The sequence below is a fragment of the Fulmarus glacialis genome, unplaced genomic scaffold (genome assembly GCF_000690835.1).
Source record: "Fulmarus glacialis isolate BGI_N327 unplaced genomic scaffold, ASM69083v1 scaffold12494, whole genome shotgun sequence".
In the NCBI taxonomy this organism is placed as follows: domain Eukaryota; kingdom Metazoa; phylum Chordata; class Aves; order Procellariiformes; family Procellariidae; genus Fulmarus; species Fulmarus glacialis.
The window spans coordinates 5,389-19,212 of record NW_009207454.1 but is presented as its reverse complement, the minus strand read 5'-3'; the positions used below and the strand labels follow the sequence as shown (position 1 = coordinate 19,212).

The 13,824-nt window shown below is 50.9% G+C and overlaps 1 protein-coding gene across 1 annotated transcript in view; it reads left to right on the top strand.

Annotated features, from left to right (window-relative positions):
• PACS2 (phosphofurin acidic cluster sorting protein 2) overlaps nt 1-10,591 on the top strand; it is a 67,960-nt gene extending 57,369 nt beyond the window's left edge. The window contains exons 21-25 of the mRNA XM_009576117.1: nt 2,065-2,107; nt 3,350-3,485; nt 6,665-6,891; nt 8,822-8,935; nt 9,929-10,591. Of these exons, the coding sequence (XP_009574412.1) occupies nt 2,065-2,107; nt 3,350-3,485; nt 6,665-6,891; nt 8,822-8,935; nt 9,929-10,047 (639 nt within the window). The 3' untranslated portion in view covers nt 10,048-10,591. The remainder of the gene's footprint in view (nt 1-2,064; nt 2,108-3,349; nt 3,486-6,664; nt 6,892-8,821; nt 8,936-9,928) is intronic.
• Nucleotides 10,592-13,824: the final 3,233 nt, after the last annotated feature.

The following is a 13,824-nucleotide window of genomic DNA, read 5'->3' as shown; positions in this document are numbered from 1 at the left end:
TCCCTCAGCTGCAGCCTGCTTGGAGCTGTTGGCTAAGGAAGAGAGGGAGCCAGCGACATTTGGGTTTGTGACTCCTGACGTTGGCTGGACTCTGTTGGCTTTTAGGGTGCAAAAGCTGATGTCCTGCAGCCGGGTTGTGCAGTCTTTGACCCAGAAGCGAGCAGGGCAGTGCCGTGCTGCTCAGCCAGGCTCTGAAGTGGTGGGAGCGAAGCCTCACGAGGGGCCAGTCAGGCACAAAAGCCTGGTTTGGGTGGTGAGGCTGTGTGGTCGTGCGCCTGCGTTGTGCTGACAGCCACTTGCCAGGAGAGTTAACAGGATGTGCCTCCTTCCTGAAGGGAAGGGAGGCTGGCTGCTGCAGCGTTCCTGGATGGAGGCATTGTTGGGACTGCAGCAGTCTCAAGCGCCTCCCTGAGTGGAGGGAAGGGGAAGTGTTTAACCTTGTCTTCCTCCCATGCATCTGAACTTGAGCATCTTCAGTCAGCCAGCAAGGGGGAAAAGGCCAGAAGAGATTTCCTGTCTGGCTTCCAGATCAAGGTGTCTGTAGGCAGTTTTCTGTGTTGCTTCTCTTCCCCTAACTCTTCTGCCTCGCCTCCTCTTGCTCACAGCTAGTTACAGTCTGTGAAACATCCTCTTGGTGTTTCACACATATAGCACAAATGGCTGCTGGACTCCAGAGCCTGATTTGTTGCCCTCTGGATGGAGACTGGCCAAACTGAGCTGCAGCCTCCTTCTCCCAAGCCAGTGCCCCCTCAGGGAGCTTCTGCACACACTGCTGAGTTCACTGATGGCTTTTCCAAGACTGGAGGTAACAGAGAATCCACCAGAGAGCCTGACAGCTCTCCAAGATCTAGTCTTGAGCATACACCCCCCCACACTCTGAACTGTGCAAAGTTTTTTGCTTCTAATGATTAGGTCCTTTTTCTTGATCCCATAGCACAGAAATGTGCTCCCTAGAGACGTGGTCTAGACATAGTCATGTCTGAACTGAATGATCTTCTGTTTTCAAACTAAATAGACTGCGTGACATCATTTCTTTTCTAAAGCAGGTTTTATTGACTTGAGATCCCTTTGCAGCTCTTTCCCATTTGTCAACATTTATATAGGGTAGACATTAGCTCTGGATACAAGTTTCTTAAGAACCTTAAGAAGGGTCTCCCGTCTGCAGTGTCGAGCGTAATGATCCCAGTGCACCGTAGCAGATTATCACTACAGAAGGTTCCTGCTTTTATATGACCAAGGGTCATTTTATCTTTCTAGGCACAGTGTATTCTTGGGAGCTTGTGTTTGTAGGGTGCTCTGTTCCACAAATCATTCCCAGTGGCATTTATCATTAACCTAAATGTACTAGCTGGTGGCTATGTCAGAACACATTTGTATCCTTACTACAGTGTGATTGGGATCATTCTGACCTGTCTGTGTGGTGGCTTATCCATGTCTGTGCCCAGAGGCTTTGCTAGAAGCTTTATCTTCTTTGCCGGACACTTCCCTTGTTTGGAGGCTAGAAAACTCTGATCAGAAACTGTACTTTGTTGCTTTTGTGGTTTCCTAACAAACCCCAACTATGCTGCACCCTCGAAGTGGCTGCACTTGTGCGGTGGAAGCAACACGTCTGTAATTAGCAGGTGTATCAAAGCAATGCTAAAGGGATATTTATGTTCCTTTCTCCTCCCTGTCCTATGCCCACAGGTGTCACAGACAGGCACTGTAGTTGCCATAGCTTGGGGCTGACAATGGGCTATTCGGAGCTGTGCAGGTCTGTAACAGCTCCATAGGGTCTGTGCTGTCTTTTATATAGCTCAGGGAGGGGTTGTGAGCTGGTACTGCTTGGCTGGACACTGCTGGGACCTGCCTGGCTCTTAGAAGACTCCACTTCTTAACATACTTTAACAGTACTCTGACTGCAGGGACAGTGCCAAGGGGGCTGTAGGGGTGAGCTCGAGTTGGGAGTTCTTAACATCTGCTGAAAGCTTTGGAATAAGTGACGTTGCTTAGTTTGGGGGCTGGGGGTTCCCGAAGTTCAGGGGACTCCTGTTTCATAGAGCTCTCTTGTTTTTCCCCCTCTAGGTGGTAAAGGTTGGAATAGTGGAACAATCTTCTGCAACATCAGGTAACAAGCATCTTGTGTGTGCTTTCTGTGCCGTACAGGTGGTGGGAGCCTGACTTCACAGACTGAACAACCTTGTCCATTGCTGATGTCTTGGTGTTTTGTAAGGTGGAGTTGGATTTTATTAGCTTCCAGTTCCGCTGCCTTGACTCCCAGTGGCTGTCTGCAGAAAGAGAGGCCTCTCTCTTGAAAGAGGCCCTTTTTCTTGTTACTTTCCAAGGAGCTTCAGACCAGCTGAAATTCCCACACCCTCATCCAGGGAAGCTCCACTCATATATGTGCAAACACTCATTTTTCTTATGTGTGTTCTCAGTGGGGTGGATTCACCGCTGTGGTTATTTGAGGTTCCTGCTCCAAACTGGGGAGGCAGTTCGTTGGAAGTTCATGCCTGTCTCCCTACACTGGGCTCAATTGCGTAATAAAATCTATCACAAACATGTGCCTAACACTGGGAACTCCAGGATAGGCAACCAGTTTGCCAATCTGACATCAAATTTAGACCCCGTTTTTTTAATGGGGAAGTGCAAAGCTGGTTTAGACAATACTCCCTGCTTACACACATGGACACGGGGCAGTGCTATTTTATCAATGTGAACTTGTTTTCTCCTCCTTCATACGCACTACCAATCAGGAATATTTTTTTCCTCATCTGTTGGGATTGTTTCTTATATTGCTTCACTATGAAACCCAGCTTCCTGTGGTCTGGGTAACACACAGGTTTGTGTGTGGAGGCAGCCCTTCTGTGGGTCATTCCTTGCTGTCACAGTGCTCCCACCATCCAAAAGGGCCAACATGAAGGGATTGATGCCTTGGTTGTGGAGGGTGGAATCAGAGGAAATGGGGAGATCCCTGTGATCAGCCCAGAGGTACTGGATTCTCCCAAGAGTCTCGGAGTGGTGCTGCCCTGTACTGGTTGTGGGCAGAGATTCCACAGCAGGGATCAATGGGCTGGGTTCTGACTATACAGGAGGCTCAAAATTAGCTGGGAGCAAACCCTAGGAGTACAGATGCCACGTGGGGAGCCCAGAGGAGTGGGAATGTCTGTGCCTGCCTCTTACCCAAACATAGGAAGTCCTGTGGTTTAAGTGTGGAGGCAGTCAGAACTGATCGGCTAGCTGATCTCTGGATTGGGTCTGAAAAAACCTGTGCAGCAGGAGCATGCGCAAAGATACTGAGCTATCCCAGCGTGCATGTGCTGGGCTGTGAGACGGACCCAGACAAACAGTTTGACTTCTTTTCTGCAAGGTGACTCTGATGACGCAGCTCCCTCAAGCTCCAGTGTCCTTTCTTCTACCCCACCTTCTGTGTCTCCTGCTGTGAAAGAAGCCTCCCCCACACCACCTTCCTCACCGTCTGTCACAGGCAGCTTCTCGTCCTCAAGGTAAAGCATGTTTTGTCTCCTTACAGCTCCCTTGGCTATCTTATTTGACATATACATGAGAGAGAAAACCTCTTCTAAAGGAAAACCCATAGCTCTGCTTTCTTCCTCCCTAGCAAACACTTGAAGTTGTCACCTTTCCCCTTCACCTCTTTTGCCTCTGGAGTGACTGTGTTCTTGCTGGCCGACAAGGAGCTGGGGAGGGCAGAGGGCATCTTGTACCCAGTGGGAGGGCTGCACTTCTCAAGGGCAGGCACGTTTGAACTAGAAGGGGCAGCCTTGTTTCTGATAGTCTGGCAGAAACCCTGATTCTGATGAGCCGTTGTGGCAGCCTGTTTGGAAAGGTTTGTGTTTTCCACTGCTGGTATTTTCCCTTTGAGACTGGATTCTCTTGTGGAGATATGTAGCCAAAGAAAATACTGACCATAATACACACAGGTGCTAGCCTGATCCCTCACAATTCTTACATTTTTAAGGACCAAGCAAGTGTAAGGTCAGAGTGACTCTGTGGAAGGAACAGGCTTTTCCTTTGTGAGAGGAGAGCTGACAGTTGTAAGGTGGTATAGTGGAATTGCAGTTCCCCTTCATGCGTGTGCCTGAAAGCATATCAGAACAACAGGGAGACAGCACCCGTTGGCAACGTGAAGCTCTGGCTTAGCTGAAAGTTTTAGGGGTGAAGGGAGGAAACCCCTAGAAAATTGCCAGTAAAAAATTGCCCTGGCCAGGACTGTCATTTTGTTGCTGCACAAAACAGTGTAGCTGTCTAACACTTCGTGTGCAGTTGTGGTACCCAGAAGCCCATGGTGAAGTTAAAGGTTCAGGGAGTTGAGAAGATCAAGGGGACAGAGCAGCAGCCTTGTGAGGGGAGACTAGAAGCGCTTGGACTCTGCAGTTTGGGGGAAGAGGGGAAAGTTTTACAAAATCACAGTGGTGGTGGTGGGTTTGAATATTGAACTGTCATTCACCAAACCTGTGGTACAAGACCTGGGGGCATGCATGACACTGGCAAGAGGTCAATTAAAAGGGAGAAAGGAAGGGACTTCTGCACGCAGCAGGAAAGACATATTGGGACCGTGTCTGCCTCTGCTACTTCTGTGGCAGCAGGATTAGAAGATCAAAGAGGGTTAGGCAAATTCATGGACAGCAGATCCGTTAATGGATACTAAAGGATGATTCAGGGATGTCCCCTCCAACAACCCTAATCCTGTGATTGTCAGGCTGGGGAAGTCCCAGGGAATGCTCTGCAGTTAGAGACTGGGCTCACGTGCTCTCCCTAAGCAACATCTCCTGCTGTCCCTGTTGGAGGCAGAATGGGGACCTTTCCTGCCCACCCCAGAGAGCCCTGTGGGGACCTTTAACCTCTGACTTCTTAAACTGGCTTGAGAGTTCCCTTTTAACAAGAGGAAATGGAAATGTGAAGTCCCAGTTTAGCAGGTGCCCAGCAACTGGAAGGTGTTAGTGGCCATTAGCCTGTGCAAGGGGGCCCAGTTCCCCAAGTCCCTCCTGTTGGGTCCCCTGTGGTTTGGTGGCAGGAGAGTCCTGTCTGCCCCACGCTGGTCCCAGCAGCAGGTGGCTGGCAGTGCAGAGAGCTGGGGGCAGCACAGGCTCTGGAGAGCAGGGCTGACTTCTCATGTTGAGCTCTGTGTGGGCTTTCCAAAGGTGGAAGTGGTTTGGGAACCTGTACCCACAAGAGTGTAGGCTATTAAAGTTGTGAGCCGTAGACGTGATATATCTGAAGTTGACACCCTGGCTCTAGGAATCTGGTACTTCTTGGTTTCATGCTGTGTGGCAAAATCTTCAAGAAATGAGGGAGTTTAGGTTCAACATTGTTCTGTCTCCACTGATCTGTATGTGACAGCACAGGAGGTGGAGGTGACCCAGACTGAAAGATTAAGCCACATGTTTAACCGGGAATGGAACAGAAAATCCTGCCTGGGCATAGTGAACATTAGGGTGCTTTGTCTTTACAAGTGAGATGAGAAATATGATGCAAAGGAGCCTTAAAATCCAGAGCTGCATCTCCAAAATATCATCTTGAAAGAATCTCACTTGTGAAATTGCCCTGAGAACCCAAAACCTGGTTTTGGTGATCAAAGATGAACTCTACTTTGTGGTCTGGCTTTCAGATGAATAAATGGCAAAGAAAAGGAAATTATTTGCTGAGAGAACCTTAATGATGGGCCGTCCTTGTTTTTACCTTGAGAGTTTCTTATTAGACAGGTGGTGTAGAGGGATGCATATTTCATTCAAGATCACAGATTCATCTTCCTTAACAATTGCCATTTCTCAAACAGGAGACGCCAACTGCTAGATAAATTAAGTTAGGTTTTTTTCTGGTACTTGCATATTATTCAACACTTTGTCATTGTATAGGAAGAAGTATAGGCTGTCAGCCGTAGGTCTGCTAAATGATAAACCCCTGCTCCACTTGGGGTTAGCTAGCAAGAGGCAGGGGCAGGCAAGGGGTGGAATTTCCGCAGCAGGGCCGTGGGGTGGATCATCCAGTGCCAACTCCGTTACAGGGACCTGGGGAGAGCAGAGATCCTGTGTGACCTGGTGGAGCATCTGGACAGGAGAGGAAGAAGATGGTGGTAGGAAGAGCTCATGGAAGTAGAAGTTGGAAGTAGTCGGGGAGCCTGGGAACTGAGTGCCTCATGTTCAGGGACCCACCAGCTCTTTGTTCGCCCCAGTTCAGAGGTGATTTTGGCAGTGCTGCGCCTGGCCAGAAGCATTGACTCATCAGTGTTCAGGAGGCAGCAGCAAGGTGCTTACAGCCCCTCTTCCCCACTCAACAACTGGAAGTGATCTGGGCCACCTCAGGGGTTGCCTTTGCTGGCTGGGTCACTGAATTTGGCATCACATTAGGAAACTGCTTGTCTGCTCCCTTTCCCACTGCTCGTCCCTGTGGCTGCGCAGCAGGTCAGCATGTCTCAGCTCATTGCAGTTCTGTGCTGCCAAGCCGATGCCACCATGTAACGTGACCCAAACTGCATCACTGAATGATGACTTGTGTGTTTGTGATTATCGGGTCTCACTACGAAACGTTGCTGCCTGTTTTCCCAAAGAGCCAGGTGCTTGTCCTCTGACCCTCTGGTCAGGAACGGCAGCCACTCTGGCAAAACACAGATGGGGAAACTCTGCTGAGTGCTGTGCAGAAATTACCTTCTTCTCTTGTTTTCCAGCCAGAGCCTCGGTGCTGAGTTGATGGGCCTGCAGGTGGATTACTGGATTGCAGCTCCACCCATGGACAGAAAGAGAGACCCAGAGAAGAAGGACCCCTCCACTACCAAAAACACACTGAAATGCACTTTCCGGTCCCTCCAGGTCAGCAGGTTACCTGCCAGCGGTGAGATTGCTACCACTCCAACGATGTCGATGACCGTCGTGACAAAAGAGAAGAATAAGAAAGGTAAGGTGGACACATTTACTGTTGCCAAAGGCCAAGAATGCAATGCTGCTCTCCCTGTTCTGCCACTCCAGGGTGGCCTGACTTGTCAGTCCTGCATTACAGCACCTTAGTCATATTTTTATCCCCAAAATCCTAGTCTGTCTGCAGATGAGAAGTGACTGCATAAGGTGATAGAGTTTGAAAGGGTGGTTCCTCTTTGTGCTGTAAAAAGGGAATGTGTCCACACTTACAGCTGAACAGCTGAGATGGTATAGCCCAAAAGGACAAAGGTGGGGACAGAGCAAGGACGTTTGTGGGTGGCTGTGCGGAAAGCCAGGAGGTATGCTGCTCTGGACAGCTTCCCTGTGTTTCTTGTGAGCCTGCTGGTGCTGGTTTGGGGTGTTGGATTAGGTAAGAGGCAGCTTGTGCCCCCACCACCAGAGTCAGGGCAGACCCTGCAGCCTGTACAGCTCTGTGCTCTGGTCTCTCTTCTGCCACGTGACAGAGGTGCAAACAGAGGCAGGATGTGTATGCATTCCATCATGTTACAGCATATGGCAGCAGCCCCAGCAGACATTTTCCTGGATTTGATGCGGTGTCCTCATGTTAAAATACCACTGTCACAGCTGGACAAACGCACGAGCCAGACCTGCCAAGCCATTGCTAGGTGTGCATGTATGTACAAGAGGTGGTGTCGCTCAGAGCAGTGTTGCAGCAATGTAAGCTCTTCTACGGGCGCTCTTACGTTCTTGCACAGAGAGCTTTGTCGGACAGGTAGAAGAGAAATACTCTTAGTGCAAAGCCTGATGTTAACTTTTTTCTTGTTTAATCTTCTGCTCTTAAAATCATGCCTTTGAGTTTATTTTCTCCAAACAAACAAAAAAGGCATTTTAAATATTGTCAGTAATACTGTATTTGGCCTTGGTAATGTGAAACATTAGAGAACAGCTCTGCGGAGAAGTGTTTTCAAGGAAGCAGCAAGGCAGTTCTGCACTTACATTCAACTCCCAATAGCTGTCCTTCACGACATCTTCCTGCCCACGGACCTGGGATTCATTCCTGGTGGAAGCAGGGATTTTGAGGGTTCTGAGAGAAGGCCAGCAGAGCCTTCCGGACCTGTGGCTGCAGGACATTGGTGCATAACTCTGCAGCCAGGTCACTACTGGGCCAACATAGCTGTGGCCCTGCTGGTACCAGTGCTCCCACCCCTCACCACACCCATTTTAAGTGGCATGCCTATGGGAGAAGTAATCCAGAGACACTCAGAATATTCCTCACTGGGGCTGGCCCAGCCTGGAGCAGTGGTGTTCAACACCACCAGCTTTTGTGGAACCAGTTTGTACATCTTTGCCCATGCATTTGGACAGTTCTTGGGGAACTGAACCGTTTTTGGCTCTCCTAATGCCTTCCCTCTCCACCAATTGCCCGTAGTTTGTAGGCCCTCTTGCTCTCTAGGTGCCTTTGCAGCCCAGCTCACGTTGGGCCGCTGTTAGTGCAGCAAACCTGCCTGCAGACACATCGGAGACTGGAGCACAGTGCTGCCCGGCAGCCGTGTGCAGTATGTGGGACTCCCCCTAGGTGGTGCGGCCGCCCGGCAGATGCTGTCAGCCCAGCACAGGGTGCAGGCTGGGGACCGCTACAGGTGCAGCTGTTTTCCCTGGTGTCCCCGCGGAGCAGCAGGAGTTACCCTGAAGGTGACCTTTGGAGCCTGGGTTATGAGCTGGGAATGCTTCACGTAGAGACACTGAGGGGCTAGGATGTCCCTGTGCATAGGTGATGGTGCTGAACACTGACACAGTCAAACTCCTGCCAAACAGGGATGATTTTAGGAGTTAAAATTAGAGTTAGAATTTTCAGACATGAATGTTTAAATGCAAAAACCCAAACGAGTCTTGGTGTAGCTCCTGTAAGTGGCAGAGATTCACCGTGTGCTGGTTTGATTTTCTTCCAGTGATGTTTTTGCCCAAGAAAACAAAAGACAAGGAGATTGAATCAAAGAGCCAGTGTATTGAAGGAATCAGCAGGTTGATTTGCACAGCGAAACATCAGCAGAACATGCTGCGCGGTAAGTGCAGCACTTGCATCCCGTCGGGCTCTGGAGCAAGGCTCAGCTGCTAGCGTTGTCCTCCAGGCAAAGGGCTGACCTGGTGTCCTCTCCCATGCCCTGGAGCCAATGTAATGGGCATGTTCCTGGGGAACAGCCTTGGATGTGTCCAGCATGGGGGAATGCTTTAATAGGTCTGGGATGTGGGAAAATCCTCCCTTCCCTAGGAACTCCTCTGAATCAGTGCCCTGGATGAGGACAAGGGCTGGGCTGGGCTCCATTCCCCTCCCTGTCATTCTCTGTTTCCCTCGCATGTCTGGAAGTGGTGGCAGAGCGTGGTGAGAGTGTGGCTGCTCCTCTAGGCAGGACTGGCACAAAAGCATGCCACAGCAGGAGCTGTACATATATCTTGCAGGCAGACCTAAAGCGGCTGTCAGTGGCACTGTGCATCCAGTATGAAAAATATCCCTGTAGCCTATTCGGTTGATAATCCCCAGCACTGTTAACAGCAGAGGGATCTGCTTAGGTCACCTCCTTAATCCTGGCCCAGTTCCTGTGAGACCGGTGAGTGTGAGGGGTGGTCACAGAACGTGTGTCACCTAAAGAAGGAGATGCGGATCTCCTGGTTAAGAGTGCCAGTGAGGAGAGACTGATGTCCGTCACTGTAAGAGTGCATTTGCCCAAAAAAGAAAATGAAGTGGGTTTAGGAAATTTGAGAAATCAGATCAGGTGACACTGAAATCAGCAGTCTGGGGAGCTCCAGTGTCAGTGAGCGATGCTGGAACGATCTGAGCTGTTCTCCCTAAACCTGGTCTGCTCTTGAGCCTTTCCTCCCCATGCGTGCAGCTATTTACAGCTATGGGGTGGCCAGGCAGAGCAGTGCATACCCTGAGCGCAGAACGTGGCCAGGCCTCCCTCTGCCAACTGCAGGGAGGTTTCTAGCAAAGCTGTTTCAGGCTGGCCACTTCCACTCGGTATTTTCTAACTTTCTTCTCTTTTTACCCTCCCCTGCAGTTCTGATCGACGGGGTGGAGTGGAACGATGTCAAGTTCTTTCAGCTGGCAGCACAGTGGTCCTCTCATGTCAAGCACTTTCCCATCTGCATATTTGGACACTCCAAATCTAACTTCTAGCCGTGCTCGGCAAAGGGACCTTCTGTCCGTCCCGGGGACTGCACACCAGGAGCCAGGAATTGCGTGCCAACTCTGACTCGCGTCGCTCTGCCCTCTCCTGCAGAATTAATTACAGATTACTTGGATTGCTTGGATTACTTTTGAATTACTTTTTTCTATTAACTCTTAAGTTTACTACAAGGGAAGGAAACCCCTTTAAACAAAGGCAAAAAACCCCAGTCTTAAATATAGATGTGCTGACAACATGAAGTCGTGGGGGAGTTGGCAGGAGCAGGCAACCTGCCCAAGAACACCTACCACTTACGAGCAGATAGCTGAATAACTGCACTGCTTATTAACCTGAGACCTCATTGGTGTGAGTGGGCTGGGGGAGCCGTGGATCAGCTCGAACAGATTTTGTGGAAGATCGTGCGTGTTACGGTGCATTTGGCCCCCTCCCTCTGTATTTCTAGGAAAAAAAGATGGCCAGTCTTTCTTCCTGCTGCCAAAGGACGAGAGATCAGCGAGTCTGGAGGGAGTTCAACTGTCTGGTTTGAAAAACAAACCACTTGCATAGCTAGGGAGGTCTGGAGAGGAGATTCCCTTCGGAGCGTGGAGTCTGCCATGGGGACGGGCAGGTGTTTGTGCTGAAGCGATGCCTGAGGAGGGTTGGGCAGGAACAGGAATTAGAGAAACACTAGGTGTAAGGAGTGTCCCAGGTCTGTGACAATGACCAAACCGAGCCAGTCACAATGTCCCCGCAGCTGGCTGCACCGCTGAGGGACGCTGCGTCAGTGGGGTCGCTGCTATTTACATACTTACACCGATTATTTACCTGTCAATAAAACCTCGTCCAGCCTCTAAAGGGAAAGGATTTTTTTTAACAGCTGCAGATTTTTTTTAATGCTTTCTAAAAAAAAATAAAATAAAAACAAAAACTAAGAGGAAAAAAAAATTAAGTTGCCAAAAAAACAAACCCAGGAAGATGAGCCGTTGTCTGTGAAGTGATACATCACTGTAGTGGCTGGACTGGGAGCCAGCCAGGCGCTCTGCATGTCCAGCTGCCTTCCTTCCATCTGTTAAACCACACACGTGAGGTAGCGTGGGCTGCTTTATCTGCTCTGCCTTTGTCCTGCCCTGACCGCACTGTGCTCCCCAGAGCCTGCTGCCGTCTCCCTCGTGCACCTCCCCAGGCTGGGTGCAGGCTGCCTGGCTTCAGGGCCACTGCAGGAGTGCATTTTTGCCATGCCCTTCAACCACCCAGGACCTCTCCTCGTAGGGACTGAGAGACTGTAACAAAAACGAAGGGTGCTGGGGGTAGGCAGCCTCCTGCGGGCTGCTCTGTAGGTGGCTGTTGTCCTTACGTTCTGCTTTCTGAGTATTCCTCCCCATGGGCATTTCTCTATGGATTGCATCCCTTCCCCAGCAGGATATGCGTTTGCCCTGGCACAGCATTGCCTATGGCTTGAGGCCTTGCTAGGGGCTTCAGTCCCAAGGTGCAGTGGAAGCTGTAGCTGGGACATGAGAGAGGATGAAGCCAGCCAGGTTCTCTGTCCACCTCGGGCAGCAAGATGACCTGGGAGGTGGAGGAATGAGATTTTTGGGTGTCTCACACTGTTGGCTTGGCTCTGGCTGTGCTTGCATTCACTTTGTACACCTTACTGACGCTTGGGGCGCCTGCGCAGGGGGATGCTCTTGCAAGGAGGCAAGCCGCAGGTCTGAGCAGCTCTGGGTGCTGCAGATGTAGCCTTTTGCTCTCCAGGCTTCCCGAGGCGTTCCTGGGAGGGACTTGGAGCAGGCGGCGGATGGGGTTTGGGGAGCTGAGCGTTGTGGAAGAACAGACATCTCTGGCATTTCAGGGTAAGGGACTGAAGTTTTTGATGGGGTCCTTTTGGGTCCCACTCTTGTGGGCAGGCCAGGCTCTGTGAGCATTTCCAGAAGGCGCTTTCTGAGGGCAGTGATGCTTTTGAACCTTTTTTTTTTTTTTTTTTTTTTGCACAGGGACTGCCTGGGTTCTTTTGGGCAGAGCAGTGGTGGTGTGCTCTGTTAGGCCTTCTCCTGCTGATGGGGAGCGAGGGGTTATTGGGCGAGAGGCGTTACTAGGCGAGAGCGTAGTCCCTGCTGGATCTAGTGCCTGTCGCAGCTCATGGCACAGGCTGCTTCACCGACTCTAATTTCATGAAATCCTTTCCCAGCACAAGTGCAACCTACTTGGCCAGGGACTGGGTATTCCCTTCAAGCCACGCAGGGGAGGAGGACATGGTCCCACGCCCGGTGGCACGCTGCTGGGCAGGACATATTGTCTAGTTGCAATACTCTGTTTCTTCCCGCAGTCCCGCAGGCAGGGCTGGCCGCCGTCCGCTCGCTCTTTTTTCAGAAGCTCGGCTGTAGTTCGAATGTTGTCGTGTCCATCAGTTCATGTGTTTTCAGTTGACCTGAGCTGATGCTCTGGGACTGTATAGCATTGCCTAGCAGCGGTAGTGTGGGAGATGGTGTATAAGCACATCACTTCTTTTTCTTTATTGAGGCTGTTGCATCAAAAAAAAAACTTTTCAAAGGAAATTAGTCAGTGTGTGATTTCTTCCTTGAGTCTCACACCGGTGTGACAAGGGTGATTGGGCTGGGTTCCAGCGTCAGGAGCTGCACGCAGCCTGGACAGCTCTTGGTGCCAGAGCGTGTTAGTGCTGCAGAGGTGGGGTGGACTGAATGACTGCAATAACTTTGTTTACTGGGGGGGGTGAGGGGGGAACCATCACTGTGCTCCTCTTTGTATTTCAACCTACTGTAAAGAAACAAACGGTAGCTAGGACAGGATTTCCAGGGTCCTGCCTATCAAATGTGTGTTGCCCTGCTCTACTCTGTGTGTGTGTATGTGTGTACGTGTGAGAGAAACACTTCTGCTTGTTGCATTTCATGTTGGATTGTGTTTTGTTCTAACTTTATACAAGCGAATTCACCGGGAAACTCTCTGTGCCCGAGACCTGAGGGCTTGTGTCTCCTCAGGGTTTCTCCCCTGTGGAAAGCTGCTGTTGCTCTGAAATGCCTCTTCCATGCAAGGAACCATCCCGGCTTCTCAGCCTTGTCCTCCTGGAGTCCAGCAGTGGCGGGCTGGGCCTGCCTGCGGGCAGCTGTGTGCCCAGGGGGTGGCTGTGGTGTTTCCCAGCCTTGGAAGCAACAGCTGGCATGCAAGTTTGGTGCTGCTGCTCTGGTCAGGGTGTTGTGCCTCTGTTGTTTCTCTTGTATCGTGTGGAACCACTTTATGCAGCTGTTTCTGTCCCTGACTGGAGGAGAAACAGGTTTCTGTCTCTAAGGAAAATGAGTGTCAAAGCATGCGTGTGGCTCAGACCATTTTGGGAAGGGGCTTTGCACCTGGTGACGTGAACGAGTGACTGATCTCGGGTCTCCCATCCTCCCAGCTTCCCCAACAGTTTCCTGGGGGACCCTGCCATGAGCAAGCCCCGCTGGCCAGAGGGATCCCTGCTGCGGGGCCAGGGAGAGCTGCTGGGGCAGCGATGGGCCCGTGCCTGCAGAGCTGCACTAGCCTGGTGGGGTTAGGTGCTTGTGTTCAAGTCTGTGAGTGCAGAAGGATGGCTTAGAGCAGAGACAGCACTGCTCTGCGTTCGGCTCTTGAGAGTTTTGGCGAGGAAGGTGCAACTCGAACAAAGAAACGCAGTGGTGTTATCTCGCCCACCTGTGTTAGACGGGGCTTGCTTTGGAGATGCGCGGTCTGGCAGTGAAGGCAGGAGCTGGAGCAGGCAGCATCTGAGCTGGTCTCTGCCTGGGAGGGGCTTTGAAGGC